The 24820-nt window shown below is 32.4% G+C and overlaps 1 protein-coding gene across 1 annotated transcript; it reads left to right on the top strand.

Moving 5' to 3' along the window:
• The first annotated feature begins 7003 nt into the window (after positions 1–7003).
• ND-B14.7 (NADH dehydrogenase (ubiquinone) B14.7 subunit) lies at positions 7004–21226 on the top strand. Its single transcript, XM_076490969.1, has 4 exons — positions 7004–7245; positions 9447–9542; positions 18866–18985; positions 20863–21226. Exons 1-4 carry the CDS (start codon positions 7161–7163, stop codon positions 21045–21047), a joined length of 486 nt encoding a protein of 161 aa, XP_076347084.1. The 5' UTR covers positions 7004–7160; the 3' UTR covers positions 21048–21226.
• The last annotated feature ends 3594 nt before the right edge of the window (positions 21227–24820 follow it).

Below are 24820 nucleotides of genomic sequence, written 5' to 3'. Positions count from 1 at the left end.
ATTAACAATATCACAACAAATACCTAATTTCTGTACAGTATTTGATTTCTAGGACACCATTAATAAAAATGAGATTATATAAACAATTATTCAGATTAATAATCAGAAGAAAATCATCTAAAGATCTTTAAATCTTAGCTGCCACATCAAACATAAAATGGATGAAGTTCAAATCACTGATTAAATGTGTTATGTATTGGTCAATCTAACAGTATTTTGGCATGTACATAAAGAGCCAAGACAAAACAAGCACTTCACAAATTAGCAACCAATAGATTGCAGAAAGTTACAAACTTTTTGTGCTAAATGCTGTAATGGTTAACAATAATAATTCACTAAATATGTCAAATAAATATAGTAGTTACTTATACTTAGAAGTTTTAACTGAAAATGACCATATTAAAAAAAAGGTTCCTCTGCAAAAAGAAAAAAATAGTAATCTTAGGCTTACCAAAACATTAAAATAGTGTTATCTTTAGCTTCGTAAAAAAATTTGAAGGCAAACCTTTAGAAAAACGCTTTTGCATTTTCTGTTCTTTGAATAGCTTCTTTTCAACACAACTCTAGCCTACTGGGAAACTGATTGGAGTGGATGTGTATACTGTTATTTGTTGAAGATACAGTTTGGACAATGTTTAACAAAATATCTTTGTAACTAATGTTTTACAATACCAATACCAATATTGCACATAAGACACCTGTGATTACAAACAACCAATAAGAATAGTGTTTTTTAGAGTTCTTAACATGAAGTCAGACACGTCTTCAAATTTCTCCTAACATCTGAATTATTTATTCAGCTTTCAGCAAGCAGAAGTTAGGGGAAAAAAAAAAAGCTGTTCTCATTAATGATCTAAAACCTTTTTTAACAAAACGGAAAATATAAAGGAACTTTGTCGGTTACAGCCATCCAAAACTTTTCCTTGACAAACAGAAGAGCTGAAACATTGTTTTAATATCAATTACTATGAGTTTTTAGAATCTGAAATGAAGATTTGTGGGCCATACACAGAATACTAAACTTAAATCCACTGTTTTTATAATACTGGGCATTAATATTACTATAAAAGCATTTGCTTTCAAGAAGTAGCCTCAATTAAACACATATATCAAAAGTCTTATAATACTGAAAAACAAATAACAGTACATCATGTATCACTAATAAATTGTCATACAGACAGTACATCCCTGGAAAAATTAAATTCTCAAAACAAAACATTCTGACAGTAACTGACTGTCTTAATGTGGCCACCATGCAACATACTTGTTTTACTATTTGTATTGACAAGATTTATTTAATTCTGTTTATTCAGAATCTTGTAAATAATAAAATTCTATTACTAATATGACTACAACATCTAAGTTTAATATAATTTAATTAAAACCAAAAGTTATAGTTTCCTGTAATCATCTTCAACTGATTAGTTGTTTAATGTATGATGAAAATACAACTAATCAGAACTGGATTAAAACATATTAAGAAAAAGAAAACAATATATCATCATTTCACACAATGCTTAGACCAACTTAAAGTATCCACACACTTAAGAACAGTCAATTTCTAACACAGTATAAGGAACGTGACTTACATTACACTAAAAGAACTTGACAAGTAAGTTCAGTGTTTTAAAGTAAATCTAACCTCTGATAATCACATAAACATGTAATTTTTGGATTAATTTCTTCACATGAATTCTACTCATCTACTAGACCTCAAGAACTTAGATATTAAGAATTTATCAGAATAATAAATATTTATTTTTAGTTTTTCTTTATAAAGATATACAATTTGAATAGAGCTATCATTTTCATAGAGATTTACCTTCCTCACTTGATATTACAAATTTTAATAACATTTGGAAGTGAAAAAACAAAAAAAAAAAAAACAAAACAATCTTCATGTTATTCACTTAAAACTTGACTTACTAAAAATAAATAATTTTCTTTTCAAAATATGTTTATAGAAAAGTTCATCTTTATTCTTCTGTGAAATCATTTTAAGTAATATTAGATGCAGCTGATTATCATTAGAGCTATGAAGGGAAAATTCAATCCAACATATTTTACTTTGCAGTAACAACTTGTATGATTTTTATTGCAAGTCATTAGAACATACAGAGACAATGAATATTTTCAAACCATTCCATTAGAATAGTTTAGTTTCTAACTGTTTGTTAACAGAATGAACTATATTAGTCCTCTCATTTCTTTAAGACTCATATTTAAGTGTGAAAAGATACAATGAATTGAAGAATCTCATAGTTGGGAAAGCAAATATAACTTGTAAGAAAATTGTATAAAACCTGTTGATGATTTATAGACTAAACACATGTATGGCAAAGCAGACTTTTCAAATGTTGTCAACATATGTAAATAATGTTTTTCATATTTAACCCATTTGTTTGAATGCTAATATACAGATTTATGCTTGTTTTTTTTTTTAATATAACAACTTCACATTCTAGTATTTTTTTGAAATACAAAATGGAAGAAACAACATAAACAACTGAGGAAATCTTGAAGTTCATGCAACTTCTCCATAAATACATAACTGCACAAAACAATATGATACATAAATTGCATCATTAAAAATGAAATAAAATTATTATAGACTAATGCTGCCTTCTTCTTCTTCTTTTTTAATCCTAAAATAATTTACAATTTAGGCTCCTAACCCATCAGAAAGTTTGTCACTACATTATAATTTAGAAACTTAGTTTGTTGGGATCCGGCATGGCCAGATGGTTAAGACACGGAACTCGTAATCCGAGGGTCGCGGGTTCGAATCCCCGTCACATCAAACATGCTCGCTTTTTCAGCCGTGGGGGTGTTATAATGTAATGGTTGGTAAAAGAGTATCCCAAAAGTTGGCGGTGGGTAGTGATGACTAGTTGCCTTCCCTCTAGTCCTACACTGCTAACCTTGCTGATAACCTTGCGCGAAAGTCAAACCAGTCAATCTGCCTTAGTTTGTTTCAGTACGAAGCGAAAAGAAATAGCTCTTCGTTACTTTGTGCAAAGCCATTAACTCTAAGAAAAACTTGCCCGGATATTACTGATCATTCATTTTAAAAGCTAGACATTTGTTTAAAATACATTCATTTGCTTAACACTAGTTTGAAATTAGTTAAATTATCACTGAGAAGAATTAAAAGCCTGTTATTGTACTTCACAGTTATAGTAGAATGTTGAATTATTTAGAAAGGGGATATCCAGTATAAAATAGCGAAAACAAGTTTGTACATTGTCTTTGTAATTTTGAGGGGTTTTGTTGTTATATGGTTAAACGTCAAGTGCTGGATAATGGGGGGTCGTTCAATAAGTTGTAATTGAGTTAAGCTTGAGTCTAGCCTACACAATTGAGTCTAAGCTTGTTGCCTTGGCCTTATAAACTTAAAATGAGCCAAGAAATCTATATTATTGTTAACAGAACTGAAACTCTCATAACAAATGATTGCGACAAAATTGCTGATTGCAAGACAGGTTTTGACTGTTTGTAGAAAAAATAAAATTTCAAATTACTAATCAGAAATATATTAAAACACTGGCTTGACAGCTCTTAAACATTGCACCCCTCGTGCTTTTTTGCAATTTTAACTGTTTTTCATGCTTTGTTTGTTTTGGAATTTCGCACAATTACTCGAGGGCTATCTGTGCTAGCCGTCCCTAATTTAGCAGTGTAAGACTAGAGGGAAGGCTGCTAGTCATCCATCGCCAACTCTTGGGCTACTCTTTTACCAACGAATAGTGAGATTGACCGTAACATTATAACGCCCCCACGGCTGAAAGGGCGAGCATGTTTGGCGCGACGCGGGCGAGAACCCGCGACCCTCGGATTACGAGTCGCGCGCCTTACGCGCTTGGCCATGCCGGCAATTTCTGTTTTAACTTTATTCATTCTCTTTATGAGATTTTGTTAGATAATGAGTAATTTAATTTCAACTCTATTTCTTTAAATTATCAGTTTATTTCCACATAGAACACAAAACCATGTGACTTTTCTTTAGACAAACTAATTTCCTTACAAGTATCAGATTGTTAGACTCATTAATAAAAACAGATTTTTAATTATGAGAGTAATTTGTGCTTGATTATTTGACTGAATTCTATTTTATGTGAGAAAGATATTAGACACGTTTGAATGGCAGCAAAAACAATATTCAGACACAAAAATTAGAACAACATCAAAAATAAAACAAAAAACAACACGTATTTTCGTAGACAAACGGATCACAGAATAGATTGTTATCCTTCCTGACCTCAAGACGAAAATAGAAACCAACCAAATCAATAAAATACATCTGAATTCAATAGGTAGACTCGGTTTCTTTATACGGTTGACAGCATCATCTCATGTCATTTGTTGCTCACAGCATTGATCACCTGTGGCATTCAATCATTGACCGTTTTTCCAGCTAAGGATATTATATCTACTAATCCTTTCATCCCGAATCATATAAACTACTGCAATATCCTTTTAGGTAGAATAGACATTATTCACTATAGAAAACAAAGCAACAAAGCAATCTCAACAACTTTCTGGACCACGTTTTCATGCTAAAACTGCATGTAAATAAAATAAATGAAAAATTCCGATGTCAGTAAAGCGGACAGTTTGTTTGTTTTTGAATTTCACACAAAACTACTCGAGGGCTATCTGTGCTAGCCGTCCCTAATTTAGCAGTGAGGCAGAGAGAGAAGGCAGCTAGTTATCACCACCCACCGCCAACTCTTGGGCTACTCTTTTACCAACGAATAGTGGGATTGATTATCACATTATAACGCCCCTACGGCTAAAAGGGCGAGCATGTTTGGCGCGACGGGGATGCGAACCCACGACCCTCGGATTACGAGTCACACGCCTTAACACGCTTGGCCATGCCAGGCCTAAAGCGGACAGAAAAGGTGGTACGACAGCATATCATGTTATGTTACAATTATATTGATGGTAATAAGTCAGGTTGACGTAGGAACAAGTCACTGTCAAATACTCTATTTTTATAAGGTGGACCACTCTGACAAAAAAGTGTTATGAGTCATGTGGCATTGTATAGCATGACGTATAGCAGTTTTCCTCATTGTTGTCTTATCGTACATTGGCTTAGCACCAACAGTACTAAATGTCTTCTTAGCCACTCTCTTCATGCAGATCAAGATGTACCATGCCTAAAAAACTAGCATATTTTTCCCCAATTCTGAAAGCTGTCCTGCTAAGAAACGGAATTGGAATATTTTGGAGATCAAGCATTTATAAAGCGTATTATGCTAAGTAATTATCGATTTTGCATCATAGCGTTATGAATTTCGCGTAAAGCTAAATGCAGGCTATTTACGCTAGCAGTCCTTAACTTCGCAGTGAAAGACTAGAGGGAAGGCAGTTTGTCATCATCACCAACCGCTAACTCTTGGGCAACTTTTTACCAACTAATAATGAGCAATATGTGGAATGCAGAGATCTCATTGTGTAGGCTTGAACTTAAATTACCTAACTATGCAAGCGCAGCGAGGAAAATTGTGTATAAAAATTGAGCTTCAGACGTTTTTCCCATATGTGTTATACATATTAAGTCATACAGGTACGGAAACTATCCAATATCATGGAAAACTTTCTGCATATCTGCGGATGTATCTCCTAAATAAATTGACCAGTCCATACCAAACTTGGCGTACTAACTTAGTAGCCCAAAAGCAAATCATGTTTTGAAGAATAAAAATAAAAATTTATAGAATAATTCCCATATCGTTACTTCAGTAACTTCTGCAAATAAGTGAGTTTGAACAAAACTTACATCACGACAAAACTCTTGAAGTCAAAGAATGTAGATAAACTCTTCAGGATTTTGACTCGTTTCCCATAATAACTAAAATATACAGTAATAAGTTACCCAGCTACAATGTAAAGAATAAATATATTGTTGCTGTTTAAGCTTTGCATTCTTTTATTATTCGCATCATTTAATTTCCGGTTTATAATAGGGTTAGAATAATGCTTAAGCCTGAATTACAGAAGTATTTCATAATTAAAATATTTTGTAGGATATTTCTTACTACTTTATGTAAAATATGGTTATCCTTACAAGCAAAATTGCAGAATATTATTAAATTTGATGCGTTAAATGCGCCAAATTCGGAACGTTAAAATATTTCACTATGTTGTACCTTAAGCCCAACTTCTTTCTTTGCTTCAAAATCAGGCGAAGTCAAAGAATTCGGATTCATCTCCTAAAGCCAATCCTAGTGGTATAGCAGTTTATCTCTGGGCTTACAACGCTAGCACCCGGGTTCCGATACTCGTGGTAGGCAGAACACAGATCGCTCATTGTGTGGCTTTGTGCTTAATTTCAACCAAAGAAACAAATTATTTCGTAAAATGTTATTTAAAAAACTATTCTTATTCTACTGCTTCTATCCAATTATTTTTAAAAATCGACGCACCCGAAATTATCACATTTATCCATACCAAATGTGTTTTGTTGTTTTAAAGATGCTCCCCACTAGTACAGCGGTATGTCTCCGGATTTACAACGCTATAATCAATAGTTCGATTCTCCTTGCTGGGCTCAACAGATAGCTCAATGTGGCTTTGCTATAAGAAAACACACCACACGTTTCAAAGGTTTTTAAACTTTCGCCCTTTGCTCTACCTGACCAAGGTCAATTACAACAAACCAAGCTGTACTGACTTATTCACGAACTTTGACATTTGTAATAAAACTATACTAGCACAGCGTTAAGGAAAGTCTATTTTTTTTCTAGACTTCACAGAGTAGCTCTTTATACTGTCTTCCATTTTTTATTTTGTTTAACATTGTTAACACTTTTTCGTTACACTTTATACATATTAGAAAAAAATGTTCCTCTTATTAGTAAATAAATATAATTATTGTAAAATGGGCCGTAAATAAAATATAGTAATACCTATCAAAGTCTTTAATAAATGAACAAACGTCAAGCTAAATAATTTAAGAAGATATGTTTCATTGCAAAAAATAAGTTTGCCCTCTATGAGGAAAACAAATAACTTGGATTTCGGAAGAGTAAAGAAGGAAAGGTCGTTTGTTTTCGTGGTGTTTAGGTTAATCTAAGTACTTAGCGGAGTACTGAAATAAGGCTTTTTTGATGAATCTTTATTAATATTAAATAATAAACATACTAATCATTATGGGTTATAGCTACTATGACACCCCAGATGGAGAAGACTGTTTTCAAAAAATGTGGTATATCACTAAATATGCCACACTAGCTGGTAATTTATCAGTTCTGGTTAAATAAGTTATTATTAACTCCATATTAAAATTTAAAGCAGTGAGTTACCATCTATGCAAGTCAAAACGAAAAATCATCCTTATAATAATGAATCGATCATAGCTAATTAAATATTAGTTTTTTTTTTACGGTCATTCTTTTATTTCTTATTTTGTTTATTTGTTAATACATTGTTTCATCAGTTGGACATTTTCTATTTTAATCATTCAATGATAATTTTGTCTGTAATTGTAAACCTAATACTACCTCCTTGATAACGAAAAACCCACTTGAAATAAAAATGTATCTCAGAACGTCTGGTACTAGAGAGAGAGAGTTTCTTAACCTGAAGATGACCAAGGAAGGTCGAAACGTTGTTTTCTTGTCAATAAAAGTGTTAATACTCGTCCATTTATAACACTACCTGGCTAGGAGTAGGAGATTTAATTTAGTCATAAATCCATATACCAAGCTAACAGTAACATTAACAGTACCACACAAATTTATATTGTGAAAATAATACCACTAAATATATCCAGCATGATAACTAGTACTATTAATAAAGTAACTTTTATTTTTAAAAAGAGTATATCTTGCTTACTCAACATGCAAACATATTGTTGTTCTTAAGCATTTAATGTTAGTTTCAGACTTAAACTTTCAACTTCTGTCCTTCATTTAAGTTGTAATTTAAATCATTGTGTTTATTCATAAATAAGATTTTCCACATTTATCCTTGTAACCATTACCAATGAAAAATCTGTAAACTATATTTGACAGTAACTTAAGGGAACTTTGTCTGAAATAAATTGCTATGTTTAGGTGTAGAATAAAGTAATAAGACAGTACCAGTCCAATAGTACAGCCAGAAACTAACATTTATAGAGATCTAAAAGCACAATAATATTAACAAGAATTTACAGTAATACATAAATCATATAGCATACAGGTATAATGGTACTCTAATTAAAATATAATCATGCTTAATGTAAATATGTATATTCAACATATTGTAAGGTGTGTCTAACACACAACCAAACTATAGACTTACTTTAAGTTTAACCTCTGCCATGTAACAAAGCACTTGGAGTTAGTAATGGGAATTAATAAAGTAAAATTTTCTGTAACAACTGAAAAATTAAATTTGAGAAGATTTGAAAAGGTTCTGTAATAATAAGACTTGAAAACGGAAATGTTTACTGTATAACATGTTATAGTAGCATCTTCCTGTTGCTCACTTTATTCTGAAATATAAGGATTAAAACCATATTAATTTTCATATTCAGGTTATTTTTCAGTGTAAAGTGTTTATTTACTATAAGTTAAAACAGGTGTGTGTTAATGTTTAAGAATGCTCATGGAAGAATATTTAGAGAATAGTTCCAGGTAATTTAAGAGTCTTAAAACCAATCTGATTTGACAAGAGTAAAGATGTTCACAAATTAAAATGTGCTGGGGTCTTTGACATGCTGTTATTTTTATATAGTGAAGTATATGCTTTGAACATTTAAAGTTATTTGTATGTGTTAGAATAACAATCAGTGCCTCAAGACCAAAATAAAAACAGTTTGGTTGCAAAAGTTGTATGAAAGTTTTCTAAAAGTGTGGGTCTTGGTCTCAGTAGTGTCATAAGCTCTCTAGAAGATTTTATTTCTCTAAGATTTAGAGAGAAAAAAAAGCAAATTATTTGTGTTATTACATTTTATCCAATAAAATGATATAAATAACTATGAAGTATCATATTTTAATATCTTTGCAAAATGGAATTTTCTTTAATGGTGCAGAAAGAAAATAAAAGATCATAATTGACTAAATGATGTTAAAACAGATTTGTGACTAACATTCATGATTAGAGATGTTATGCTTGCTAAATGAAACGTGGTTTGCATAGAAATTGTTAAGTCACAGTTATCATTTTGCATCTCTCAGTTGATGTAACAGAATTTGTATTGTAATCCACTTTGTCGTTATGTCCCCATCCATTTGCTTGTGAAAACTTTAATAAAGCATTACTGTGATTTTTTTTTTAAATTTAGGGTTGCAGTGAAGGTGGTATTTCTAGGGCAAAGGTTAACACCATGAAAGAAGTTTGTGAGCCGTTAATCTGACTAGGGATACATTTTTCATTTCAAAATAATAAGAATTTATAACTTATAAGTTAAAGATTCTTGTGAGAAAAACTACATACGTTTTTTTTTACAGCACTTGGAATCTCAGTATATGACATTTCCCTTGTGAGTCATCCCCAGGGATATTTACAGACACTTGGTAGGATAAGCTATTGGGTAGCACCATTTGGTAAGTTACTTCTGTAATGTTATAACTATGTGTCAGTGTAGGTTTACCTAGATTTTGACTTAAGTGATGTCACAAATCACTAAAACTTGAGTATAGAATTGAGTAAAAGATATGAAGTGCTAGAGCACTTTCAAAGAGTAACCTTTCCTTCATCAGAAGAATATTTGCTTCCTTTGTAAAGAAATGTACAACTTCTATTTTTTGGGTGTAGTACTTAGTGATTGCAATTATACCTAAGTTGTAAATTATTACAAACTGTGTACATCTGAAATACCACTCCATCTCTCATAATGCTTATTTGTATGTATGCTACCATTTTCTAACAGACACTTAATAAGTTCCTGTGTGCCTTTTAGGAGTAAGTTAGTACATGTATGATATGCGATAAAAATAATGATATTTATATTACATTTATTTTAATATTAAAGAAACAAACTGTTGAATTTGCAAATGAACTTTTCTAAAATACATAATGAAACTTATGTTTCATTTTATGTTACAGGGAAAAAAAATTGAACTTGCAAGTGAATTTGTCTAAAACTTGAAAAGAAATTTGTTATTTATTTTAATGTTACACAAACAAAAAACAAACCTTGTTGAACTTTCAAATGAACTCAAAATATTTGATAATTTTATGGGTGCATTGTAACTATAAAGTAGAAAATTTTTTATTAATTAATGCACAAAAGAAATAAGCTGGTCCTCTTAACTGTGATGGTAATATGACTTGGTTTTGTTAGCCACTAATATTATAATCTGCTGTTTTGAGTTTTATTAATCTCATACAGGTCTTAATTAGAGCAATGGGGAGATTGGAAGAACGTTTAGATTGTAGTTTAAGTAATAGTAGTTATAAAGATAATCCTTTCAGATTTAATGAAAACTTTAATTACTGTTATTCTATAATTTGGAGTATTAGGAATAAAACATTACTTTGAAGCTCACGTGGAAATGGAAGACTGATATAATGGGAATTTCTGAAACTTGATCAGTATTGGAGAATATTGATAATAGGAAATACCTTGAAATTCTATATTATAAGCTATTTAATTGTAAGGTTTTTAAAAAAGAGGAATGTGGTAGCTCTGTATAAGGGATGAACAGCATCTTGTTAAGACAAAGTTATTAAAAACGATAGCAAGAGGTTATTTGAATCTGTGTGGGTTACGAGGGGTTTCAAGGGTAGAAAGATTAATTGTTAGTTGTTATAGGATGTATAAATTAAAAAGATAGCAGTGAAATGTTGTATAATGATAAAGAATCAGAGTATTTGTAGTGCAATTTATGTTACTGACAAGTAGTAAAAAACATTCATAATTATTGTCTAGTATAGCCATTTGTATCTCCTTGGGTCGTACCATCACTGTTTGCTCTCTGTACAGTACCCCTGGAAAAAATTATCATCTCTCAGACCTTGATGCCCTCATTGAGCAATTGCCATCTTCCTTTTTAATTTGGGGGATCTTAATGGGTATAATTCCCTCTGGGGTGGTTCTAGTATTGATGTGAGGGGTCGTGCTGTAGAGCATATGCTCCTGAATCACAACCTGTCTCTCTTCAGTACTGACTTTTACACTTATTTTCATGCACCCACTCAGTCATTTACTGCTCTAGATGTTTCTGTCTGCTCTCCTTTGCTTTTCACTTGCTTTTCTTGGGAGGTTTACATTAATCCACAGGGTAGTGATCATTTTCCTATCATATTAAGAGAGATTGGCTATGGTCAGTGCCACCCGACCTGACCAGTGTGACTCGATGGAAGTTGGACCAGGTCAACTAGCTCTCTTTCACTGCTCTCTTGGAACTTGATCCTGCCATCTCATGTAAATCATTGATAAATGATTGTGTAGCAGCAGTAACTAACTGTACTGTCCAAACAGCTGCTCAGTGCATCCCCAGAACCTCAACTTCTTTCCCATGGCATTCTCACCCTTGGTGGAATTCTGCTTGTTATATAACATGAAAAGCTCAGAAACATGCTTGAGATAAATTTTGTAGATATCCCACACTTTCAAACTGCATTGCATTTCAGCAAGCCCATGCACATGCTCGGTGAGTTAGACGTCAAAGCCAGAAGGAGTCTTGGATTAAGTATACCTCCAGCATTTCTTCAACCACCAGTTCAAATGTCATATGGGACAAGATCTGGAAGGTGAGTGGATGGTATACTTTTACCCACCTCTCTGTCTTAATATTCAATGGCTGTGAAGTTTCTGATGCTCAGAACATTGCCTATACTTTTGGTGAATGTTTCTCTCATGTATCTAGCTCTTCAAACTCATCCCCTTCCTTCTTGGCTATTAAAACACGAGTTGAACATCTGGCTCTTTCCGTTTCGACTGATAATCCCTATGACTACAATTGTCCTCTTACAGTGGTGGAACTCATACTTGCACTTCATCAGTCTGGCAATACATCAGTTGGACCTGATGATATACATTATGAGATGCTACACCACCTTTCTTTTGCCTCTCTTACTATTCTTCTTGCTGTCTTTAACTGGATATGGCAGGAGAATGTCTTTCCTGATGCTTGGCACCAAGCTGTTGTACTCCCTATTCTTAAACCTGGGAAAGATCCAAAGATTCCTTCAAATTACCACCCCATTGCTTTGATGAGTTGTCTTAGTAAGACCTTAGAGAGGATGGTTAACGTTCGTCTTGTTTGATTCCTTGAACCAAACAACCTTCTCTTACACACTCAGTGTGGGTTCCAAAGACAGTGCTCCATGCTAGACCACTTAATTTGCCTTGAAACATCAGTTAGAAAAGCCTTTTTGAAGTGACAACATCTTGTTTCAATTTTTTTTTTTGATTTAGAGAAAGCTTATGATACAGCATGGAGATATGGCATCTTTTGAGACCTTCACTCATACGGATTGTGTGGCAATTTGCCAGTTTTTATTAAGCATTTTTTTAATAAACTGCTGATTCCAAGTCTGTGTGGGCTCAACACTTTCCCATTTTTCCCCACGGGAATTGGAAGTCCCTCAGGGCTGTGTTCTTAGTGTCACACTTTTCATTATAAAGATTAATTCCATCAGTGAACAGCTAACCTCTTCATTTGAAAATTGTATTTTTGTTGATGACTTTCACATCTCATGTCAGTCATCAAACATGAGGTTTATTGAGCAGTAGCTACAAACTGCAATCAATCATTTATTTAAGTGGACCACAGCAAATGGTTTTCAATTTTCTCTCTCTAAAACTGTGTACATTTCTGCCACCAACAGATCCAGAACTTCGTATTGATGATGCTGTACTTCTTGTCATTCCTGAGGAAAGTTCTTAAGTCTTATATTTGACAGTAAATTAAACTTTATTTCCCATATCAAGCAACTTTGTGCCAAATGTATAAGAGCACTGAACATCCTCCACATCCTCTCTTCCACCTCTTGGGGAGCAGATCGATACTCTATGCTTAAAATTTATTGTTCCCTTATCCAATCCAAACTTGACTGTGGGTATTATGGTTTATGGTTCTGCCAGAACCTCAGCACTGAAAATGTTGGGTCCTATCCACTATCAGGAGCTTTGGCTTTGTACTGGGGCTTTTCATACTTCTCCAGTCCAAAGTTTGTATGTGGAGTCCAATAATGAACCCCCTCTGTATATTTGCTGTTTGCAACTGTCTCTGATGTATGCTTCCAAACTTTGATTTTTACCACAGCAACCTACTTGGTGTTGTGTTTTCCATTATCAGTGAGCCACACTTTTTTATAATAAAAAATCTGCCATTGTTCCTTTTAGCCTTTGAATCCAGGCACAATCACAAAAATTGGATTTATCTTTGAACAGCATAGCTGTATGCACAGATCAGCCTCTTCCACCATGGCTATTTACTGTCCCCAACTGTGACCTATCTTTGAGTCACCTGAGTAAGGCAGATACTCCTGATTGGAAATATCACCCTTTATTTGCTGAACATCTTTCAAATGATCCATCCATTCCCATATATACAGATGGTTCAAAATCAGGTGATTCTGTAGGCTTTGCCATGGTTTGTTACAGTTTCTGTGTTCACTGCCGAATTGTATGCCATTTCTCTTGCCCTGAATCACATTGAAACTGTGCAATATACAAATTCTATGGTCTATACTTATTCACTCAGCTGTCTATTGGCCCTGGCATTATTCTTTGTTAGTTACCATCCTATTCTTATTAATATCTAAACAAACTGCCCCATCTCTCTGTATCATCTATCTCTGTCCAGTTTTTTTGGATACCAAGTCATGTTGGTATTCATGGGAATGAGCTAGCTGACAAAGCAGCAAAGTCCATCTGCTCTGGCTCTATCACTACTGTCTCTGTTCCATACATGGACTATGGTCCAGTTATCAAAACCTGACTATACACCAGTTGGTAGTCGACCTGGAGTGAGCAATGAAATAATAAGCTTTTTCAAATCAAGTCATCTTTAGCTCTTTGGCCATCTTGTTTCTGTAAAGATCGAGGGGAGGAAGTTGTTTTGGCTAGACTATGCATTGGTCACAATTTTTTAACTTACCACTTTTATTTATCTGGTACTGATGCATCAATGTGTGGCACTCAGGTCACAATCATACATATTTTATTATCATGCCATCATTATAACCAAGAACGATGACGTCATTTTAAACATATTTTTAAGATAGGTTTGCCCTTGGCAGTTACCAGTGTCAAGTGATACTGCCCACCTCACTCATGTTTGTACATTTTAAAGAGCCATTGGTCTTTTTAACATAATTTAAGGTTTTTGTTTGCGTGATTTCTTTTTCGCATTTTAATTTTTATTTTGACCTGAACCCAGGACTAGAAAGGCCAACTTCAGGTGACTAACAGCAAGTTTGCACTTAATGCTTCAGTCTTCCTGGCAGGTTTTAATTTTACATATTTTTACCTTAATTTCCACGTTCCATTATAGTATACTACATCTTGTTTGGCACAGGTAGCCTATTAGCTTTGTGCCAATAAACATGAAATACCTACCTACCTACCCTGAAAATATATTTCTAACAGGTAGTTACTTCTACTTGCACATCTCACTTTTCCTCCCCACTGTCTGCTGGTGCTTTTGCTTCTGCCTATACTCAGAAATATTAAGGTACAATGGCAGAGAGAGAATCACTTGGGTGTGTGGGGCATATATATATATTGATGGAGATTTGTTGCATGACAATCTACATGTGTGAATCAGTTAAACCACATGAATCAGGGGTACATGTGAGGGAAAGGCTTGTGGCATGCAAAAAACAATTTGCAAATAGAGGGCAGAACTAGACAAGAATAGCAATGTATGTGAGCAGAAATAAGTAACTGTTGGAAATACATTTTCAGTGTAGGAATATTATAACTTTACTCACATTGATTGGTATTTGAGTCAAGTTATGGGGGGTAAAGAGAGTCTTACATTATTTAGGATGAATTTCTGTGCTATATGTCACTGAGAGCCAATCAGAAGGCACATAATAATATATTTATTTTTAACCCACTAATGAGGATGTAGTTGTAAGGTATGGATTGGGGAGTATTTAGATAAGAGTGATCATTTCATAACATGGTTTGATGTTTTGACATGTGTTGTAATGAAAAGAACTTATTTATTAGTTCCTAATTTTCACAAAACAATTTTGAGACAAGATTTGTCATTAGTAAATTGGGATGATCAGGAAAGGGTGATGAATAGATATGGTAAATGTTTAAAATAAATGCTTTTAATTTAAGATAGACATGGTTCTGACAAAAAGGAAAACAGAAAAGATCAATCTTAATTGGATTACTAAACACAGAAAGGCCACAGTGGAGGATAAAAACCATAAGTTTGAGGTTTAATTTGACAGATAGGAGGAAACATTTACAGAAATATAGAGAGACTGTGGATTTAGTTTTTAAAAAAAATTGGGAAATCTAAAAGAAGTACAATTTTTTTAAATTGTTAAAGATAAACTTAGGTTTAAAATGTGGATTAGGCTTTTAAAGAAGAATTTACTTATACAAAATATGTGCATATTTCATGCAAATTACAAAGATTTATGCAGTTAGAGAAATCTGTACATTTAAGATACAAAAATTTTAATTTTGTCATATTTAAATTTATATGCTTAGTATTTGGTAAACCAAATTAAGTTTACCTTATTTTCTGTTGCAAAGGAAACAGTTTGTAAATCTCAGACAGATTTAACATGAAAACATTTCTAGGAAAAAAAAAATTAAAGAAACATTAAAAAAATTTCTTCAGGATGCAATGTATTCTCGAGTTTTTGAAACTTCCTTTGTTCATTCCTGAAAGAGTTTACACAAATTATAAATTAACTCCTTAAACCACTGTTTATTGTACATTAACATAAATAGTTTATAATTTACTACATCAAACTATATTTCAATGAATATTTTGTATCACTATTTTCAAAGCTGTGCATTGTTAATAATCTTCAGAACACATTAAAATTTGTGTATGCTAAATGAATAGATCTTCAGCAACTGTATATACTTTTTTTTTTGCATGAAGTATAGTGATTGTTTTTTGTAACATACAAAATTGAAAGAGGAATGGCTGTAAAAGGAAGAATCACATTGTGGAAATAAGAAATGGATAATCATATTTTAATGTATGATAGTTTCTCAGCGAGTTTAACTTAGGTTTTGGGATGAAGAGAAAAGTTATTAAAAATTAAATGTGTTATTAAAGAGTTGAATTAAAAATTACTATATGTAATATTTTGTTACACACATTTTTTAGAACTTTATGTATTTGTGAGAAGCAATTTTTAATACACAACTCATTAAAAAGGTGCTTCTGGCAAGGATTAAACTGAAAGCTGTGAGATGGCTGACACTTTAAATCTGCTCTTCTGTGTTGACAGTATGTTGGAAATGATTTATATATTAATTTCTTCATGGTAGAAAAAATTTTGAATATTAAAAATAGATAAGCATCAGGTCCTGTCAGTGCTTTCTTCAGGGGTTTAAAGGAGATAAAGGAATATACATCTGGGCATTCTCCTTAATGTATGGTAGGCCAATTGACAGTGGACAGGTACCTGAGGATTGGAGAGTTGCTGATGTTAGAACTATTTTTAAGTGGATGATGAAGACAGTTGTCCTGAAAATTACAGACCAATAAGTTTTGCTTCTCTAGTGGGAATAGTTTTAGTGTATGTGAAAAATTGAGGAGTGAAATATGACATAAAATAAAATCATTTTGGTTCACTAAATAGCAAATTGTATGTATTTACTATGATCTTTTTGATGGAGAATGTTGCATGTTATTTGTAAGATGGAAATGGTGTAGACTAGTGTGCTTAGATTTTCAAATACTTTGATAAAGTGCCACACAAAAGATTAGTCAAGAAAATCACATTGGAAGGGTTGTGGAAAGAATGGTTTATTACATTGTAGGATGGTTGAGCAGGAGAAAACGAAATGTTTTTAATGGAATCCTGCCAAACGTGACTCTTGTTGCTAATGGTGTGTTTTTAGGGCTTGTGCTGGGGCCTTTTTTGTTGAACTTATGCAGTTTTTCATAGATAGAGGCGTAGATTTTTTTACACCGATGGGGATGATTTTTTTTTTTTTTTTACATTATTGATAACAGAGAAATGATATTCATGTATAGCTTTGTGGAACATTTTAAAAAGAAGGGCCACTATAATGATTCTAAGAATTAAAAGGTATTGTATGAGTTAGGATTAACTCATTTTGGTTCTTGTGAGATTATGCAATTTACTCAGACAATTCTCAGTATATTACATCTAACACTATTTGTTAGTGGCCATGTATTTATATGTGTATTCAAATATAATGGAATCAAATCATCATAACTTGATACAATGACATGAGGAAAGTCATAACAGGTTCTAATATATGTAATGCTTATTTTGTGTTTCTTTGTGCCTTTTAACCACCATAATAGGCCTTTTAAAGATATGGAATCAGTGTGGTAAGGTTTAATGTCTGTCATGTCACATTTTTAGTGTCAATAAATACTTTGTAATCTAATTTTTACTGCAGAAGACAGATCAGATTTTTGGTCTGATTTAAGTGGAAATCACAACAGAAAATTGCAATTGTGTTTTATAGAGGTGTGCTGACATTCTGGTGTTATAAAAATTCTATCAAACACTATTGTGTCTACTAACAAACAATTCCTTTTATAGAATAGGCAGGTTGAACCTGCAAAATTGTGAAAAACTTAATTTTTTTTTTTTTACTTTGTTGTGGAAGGAGAGGGGGAAGTTAAGTATGATAGAAATTTTGATGCTGATTATGTACCTCAGAGTGAAATGTTGAGAAAAAGAAAAGAAAGTTTACTGCCAATCACAAGCAGCAAAATATGTGCAATAAAAGCAACAGTGAGACTCCACAAAGAAGGAAAGCACATCCTGACAGTCAACAAAAGAGACAAGTTGCTCATTGTCAAGTTGAGACTGAGTAGAAATGGCAATTTTGCACAGATGGTGACCATATCTGCCTGCAGAATGCTGTTCACAAGGAACATTAAGAACACAAGACCTTAATTGGCAAGGAAATAGAGAAAGATGTAATTCTAATCATGGTCTAATGTGGGAAAGAGTTGTATTCAACTATAATAAACCTGATTTCTTTTGTTTTCTATAAAGTTTATGCTTATAAGCCATTTATTTCATAGAAAATATGACAATTTGACATGTATCATTACATGAAAAGCAAAATTTTGATCATTTGTGTTTCAGAATAGCCTTGGCCTTACAAAGATCAGCAGCTCACCAACAAATTGATAAAATATGTCAGATCACAATATTTTGCTGCTTTTATTTCAACATTTTCCAAGAGGGTAAGGCATCAGATTTCCCTAGAATAGAGCTGCACCTTTGGTATCTTTAGTATCTGGATTTAAAACAAACCCAAATTTCCTAGACTTACTGCACCTCATGAGGTATTATTGAGACTGTAGGTGGTAAGTATTATAAGCACTAAGATGTCTAATCGGTGATGTAATTCATTGTAATCCTTGTAGGTTTTTGCTTTATAATTTATTTGTCAAACAAGATTTCTTTGTTAATTTATAAGTTACTTTGAAAATTATTTTAGTTCTGATCTGTTTATATTTATTATTACCAGTGATGAATATGTATTGTTTATTTGTTCTTTTGTGGCTCTTATCTCATTTCAAAATAATAAATTTTCAACTCAATACAGTGTGTTGTATTACTTGGTTCCTTTTAATGGTAACTTTTTCCATGGTAATTGTTAAATGTTTCAAGAAAATTTATGGATCCATGTATTTCATTGCATTTGTGTGCAGTAATCTTTTCTTTTCATGTTATTAGATGTACAGATGTGTTAACAAATATATTTTTTCTGTAGCAACAATGGGAGCTGTGTTTAGTGCTACTACATGTGTTGCAACAAACCTGAGAAAGAAAGATGATCCACTGAACTATTTCCTTGGAGGATGTGCAGCTGGTAGCATAATGGGAGCCAAATGTAAGTTCTAGTCTTTTGAGTAAGATGTTTACTTTAGGTTTGTAAAATTGTAGTCTTTGTTTAAAAACCTTAATGGGTATTTAGTTACTTTACCCTTTTTAGTTACATGAATCTTTGATTAAATCTCTTTATTGATATGTAACTGTTCAACTCAAAGGGATTGGATAAAGGTTTTAATATTGATATGAGTAACACAGAGTGAAAGTTCTGCATGGAACACTTCACTTGTTATATTGGTTTGGAAGACAGATTTTGACAGTCATAGTGCATAATAACTTTTGTTAGTTCTGTGTTGGTATTCAAGAATTTGGTAACAAGGTGTTTAACAATAAGGTGTCTTCTTGCTGCTGTGTTTGATATGGTGTGTATGTATGGGTTTGTACACAAACACACATGTATTGTGTGCACTGAGAGCTGTGTTATGAAAAGAGAGGACCTATCCATGGGTGCCCAGAGGAATATTTTTTTTGGGAGGGAGATGTAGGGGATTAGCTTTTACAGTGTAAGTTAACAGTCTAAAAGAATGTTACATGTGCTTAGTTGCAAATGCAAATTTAGTTTTAATATTAATTATAAAAAATAATTAGTTTAATTACAGTGTTAAGTTTACATCATGATACATGTAATTGTTTCTAAAATCTAAAGGGTGGGAGGCAAATACTGTCTCTTGCCCTTTCCTTCAAGAACTCATGGATCTATCTCAACTACAAAAAAGTATTTGAATACATATACATGTTTAGTAAATCACATAATCTTATTAATGTTGAACTTTGAATTTGAGACCAGTGTGTTTAATATATTGATGTTCTAAAACTATTACTGATCATATATATTTCATGTAATTATTTATTGTGAGGGAAATTATTTTTAAATACCATGATTACGTTTATCTCTTACTGTTCTTAAACATGTACATGGTTAAATGAAAAATAAACTTTGAAAGTTTTCTAATGTGGAAGAAGTGTTTATTTTATTAATATATAACTTTCCTCATTCAAATAAAAAAAAAAAGATTTGTGAGTGTAAGGTATTCTTCATTTATTGATGGACTTCAGTTTATGGCAATTTTGTTTGTAAATAAGTTTGTATATGAGAAGTTATATTGATACCATATTTGTTTTACATGTTCGTTGAGCTTTATAAAGAGATTTATATTGATACCATATTTGTTTTACATGTTTGTTGAGCTTTATAAAGAGATTTATATTGATACCATATTTGTTTTACATGTTCGTTGAGCTTTATAAAGAGATTTATATTGATACCATATTTGTTTTACATGTTTGTTGAGCTTTATAAAGAGATTTATATTGATACCATATTTGTTTTACATGTTCGTTGAGCTTTATAAAGAGATTTATATTGATACCATATTTGTTTTACATGTTCGTTGAGCTTTATAAAGAGATTTATATTGATACCATATTTGTTTTACATGTTTGTTGAGCTTTATAAAGAGATTGCATACAGAAAATGTAGTGAAATGTCAAATACATAATAAGTTAATTTTTAAAATATGATAGTATTTGAAAATGTTATTTTTACAGTATTTTTAGGTAGCCAATAATCTAATTTAGTTTCACTGTATGTACTTTCAGTTCTGTGTTTTTATTTCAGCATCTGTGTGTTAAATATTTAAAATGGTCAGACACTAAGTACAAAGTGAATAATTAAACATTCATCAAATAACAATGTAAGAATTTTTTGATTTACTTGATTTTTTTTCTTACTCAAGGCATTTTATACTTGTAAACAAAGTGTCACCTTAAATAATACGAAACATGAAATCTGATTAAGGAAACTTGGCTGAAATTGAAACATTTTCTGATCTGTATATAAAGATTTTTAATAATCTTATTTTTAAATTACTGTTACAGATAAGAGTGTAGGTGTTGGACTAGGAATGTGTGCAACTCTTGGCATAGCTGGTTGGCTCAAGAGATTTGGTAATGACAATGGGTTTGTTTGGTTCCCCGTCAGGGAGAAACAAGACACTTTCTTGAATTACTATAAGCAAGATTGGAGCAGAAATGTAGTTCCTGACCCAGGAAAAGACCAGTAAATGATTTGCAACCATTATTGATAGTAGTTTAGATTATTTCAGTAATTACACAAATAAAACTGCTTTAAGCCTGAAAAGTGTTTCTTTTTTTCAAAGACACAGTGGGTAAAGTGAAATAAGTGTAGGAATACATGGTATTGTAAGTATATTTAGGAATTTCAATAAAACAATATAGCTTAGATGTTTTTTGCATTGATTTACAATTGTGCTATATAAGTAATAAATGACATTAGGTGTTTGCTCATAAGAGGATGACTTTAGTTGCTAATAGGACTGTCACTTTACTTTGGGGCCCGGCATGGCCAAGTGTGTTAAGGCGTTCGACTCGTAATCCGAGGGTCGTGGGTTTGAATCCCAGTCACACCCAACATGCTCACCCCTTCAGCTGTGGGGGCATTATAATGTTACAATCAATACCACTATTAGTTGGTAAAAGAGTAGCCCAAGAGTTGGCTGTGGGTGGTGATGACTAGTTGCCTTCCCTCTAGTCTTACACTGCTAAATTAGGGACGGCTAGCGCAGATAACCCTCGAGTAGCTTTGTGCAAAATTCAAAATAACAAAATAACTGTACTCTGGATTCCTATAGCATGAAAAACTGAGAGTAACAAGAAGAAAGAACACTAGGACCATGAGAGACTATGCTTTGTAATCTCTCAGTTCGAAAAATGTAAACAGTTATTAGCTTACAATTCAGGAATCAGCTGACAGGTAACTTCAGATCAGCACATTTTAACACAGAGTATTAAACTAGATAAAGTTTGTAACAAACTAGAATATTATTAGTGTTATTGAATATTTGGAAATGTTGAAAGAAAAATTTTAGGACTAACTGTTGTAATTAGAAAGACAGAATTTTAAAGGTAATTAAAACATTTTTTGTTGCACTGGATCTTTGTATTTGTAGTCAAGTGTTTTAAGAAAGATAATTTTAAGTGTACAAGATTGGTAAACTTGTTAGAAAATTCATTATATTTTGGACTTATAAGAAGCAAATTACATAGAAAACTATCTTGTTGCTTTCTAAATTTAAGTTTGGCTAATCAAGATTAAGGCTTGATAATATTTTATTGTTATGGATAGTAAGTGATCTTATTATACTTTTTTATAATATTAATATTACAATACGGATGGGTAGCTTTCTGGAACAGACCTGTATTGAAAACAGCATTGCAATTTACTGTACACTTATCCGTGCCCACACTACACATGATACTCTGATACTCAACCAAAATCATCAGTAAATTTCCTAACTACAAACTCAGTATCTGAAACCACTGCAAAATAACTTTTGGTCCATATCGTTTTTAATTTAAAAAAGACAGTACTTTGTGCCAGAGAAACGGTGGTACAGTCCACCAAGTGGGACTGAAAACATTAGAATAAGTTTGCATTTGTAATTGGCTAATAATGCTGTTCTGGTCACTAAACTTTCTATCATAAACAAGCTTTATGCACACACATTTTGTATGGAGTTTGACTGGACATGCATGGTGATGTGTTGGCACCACAGGACAAGTGTTTACAGCTCACTTAGTTACATTACCACACATTATATTGCATCGTGTTTGTATGCACATGTGGATGGGCAGGAATACACAATGAAAATGAACTCAAACAACACAAATATTTAGTGAGGTTAATTTTTTGTATAAATATTTACAACAGTAAAACTAACATGACTGTTTCAGCTTCTTACTAATAAACCTCTAGTTAGAAACTAAAATGATCAGAGTTACAAAATCAGACTTAGAATTTTATATTGTTAATAGTTATAGTTGAAACAGAATTCTCAGTTACACATTTATATGCCTAACATTAGACATAAGCATTTGAATCTAGGAAATACAGAAGACTTAGGTACCATGAAAGAAGTGGGGAGAATACATAAATTAAACAGAACATAATAATTGTAAGTGCAAACAAAATTTTATAAAAGTTTTGATTGGTATGAAACAATAACAATAAATAAGGCTATGCAGGTTAATACAACTACAATTATGAATGACAGTACATATAGCAAGCGTGAGTATGTGCAGGCCTTAACCAATTCCTTTGTTTGCCTGTGATAATTTTGGTGTTTACTATTGTTTCAAAAAATATTTGCCAGAGTTGATAAGGACTAACCATATTGTGTCATATTTTTTATTACTTGCCCTTCCCATATTTATTTGCATGTTATTATATATTACAATTGCTGCTCACTAGATGGCATTGGAAGTGCTATTTTATGTTATCTCTTATCAGTTTATTGTGAATTATATATCTTGTTTGGGAATTTCGCACAAAGTTACTCGAGGGCTATCTGTGCTAGCCGTCCCTAATTTAGTAGTGTAAGACTAGAGGGAAGGCAGCTAGTCATCACCACCCACCGCCAACTCTTGGCTACTCTTTGAATAGTGGGATTGACCATCACATTATACACCCCACGGCTGGGAGGGCGAGCATGTTTTATCGAACCTTATCAGTTTATACGCTAGGCCATGCCAAAATTATATATCAAACACTAGAGAAGAGCATATTCTGCATTCCTATCATTTGCTGTAGTTTCATTGAAATAAGATGTACATATAAATTAAAATATTCCAGATTTATTTAATATGTTTTGTCCAGAAATATAGTAATAGACCACGAAAGAACTTTTATTTCATCAGTAAATAAGCTCCCCCAAAAAAAAAACATCCTCAAACTAGAGGATTTGATTTTTCGTTCTTTGTGCTTATTATAACTTATTTAAAAAAGTAATAAAACTGAAAATGTAACACTTCCACAGAGATTAAAATTGGTTGACTCTCTGTACTTAATAAAGGACATTTAGTTCATGTATCTGTTTTTCTTTTAAGTGTAACTTTTAATATAACTGGTTGACATGTACCAGATGCCATGAGAATTAAGGCTGAAACCCTGTAAACTACTAATATGGTTTTCAACAAAAGTTTCTAATCTTTATTGTAATTATTCCTGTATGACTGTTTTTCATAATTTCTCTATAGGTTTTAAGTAAATTTGAAAAAAAGTGTGTAAGGCTGACATTTGAGTATTAGGCATAATTATCCAAATTATTGTTAATTCAGCCTGAGGTATTCTTATGAATTGAAGTCTGTTCCTGTAAGCATTTGAATAATTTCCATGAAATAATCTTCAAAGATCAAAAGTTTGTTTAAAATGTAAACTGTAGTGGTTGGCTCTTTGACGAAGTACTTTAGAGAAAGTTCTCTAAATTTAGCATACAGACAAAGGTGACATCAAAGTTAATGTGATTTAAAACAAAAATTATGTAACTTGCTGCAAAATATGTGGTTCAGATGTAGGTATTAAGTAAATTTAGAGTAAAGAGTAAACTTGATTAATCCTGAAATTTCTTTGGATGCTGAATTTATCCCAGTGATACTTCAGTTTACTTGATTAAAAATTGTTTAAGGTTGGTAGTGGACACCACTTTGTTTTTAGAAGCTGTTGTTTCAAAATTTGATCAAGGTGCAAGTCTTGTGGATGAATTAGAACCAGTGATTCTGGTCAGGAGTGCTGATGCATTTTTTTTCTTTCAAAGATATCAGACAACAGACCATAGTTCTATATATGCATGAATATGTAAAGCTGTGGGGATCTACACTGAGGGTCAAAAAGGTTTGTTGTACTTATAAGAAGTTCTGTCATGAGCTCTGTGTATTAAACTCAAGATCAGTCGTGGCCAAAAATATTACTTTGGTCAATTATTTCTATGTTAAGTTAATCAGGTGACTTGTATATTCTCAAGAAGCATTCTGTCTATTT

This window comes from Tachypleus tridentatus, chromosome 2 (genome assembly GCF_004210375.1).
Source record: "Tachypleus tridentatus isolate NWPU-2018 chromosome 2, ASM421037v1, whole genome shotgun sequence".
NCBI lineage: Eukaryota > Metazoa > Arthropoda > Merostomata > Xiphosura > Limulidae > Tachypleus > Tachypleus tridentatus.
Note: the sequence above shows the minus strand (reverse complement) of the source record. Positions and strands in the feature narration are given on the sequence as shown.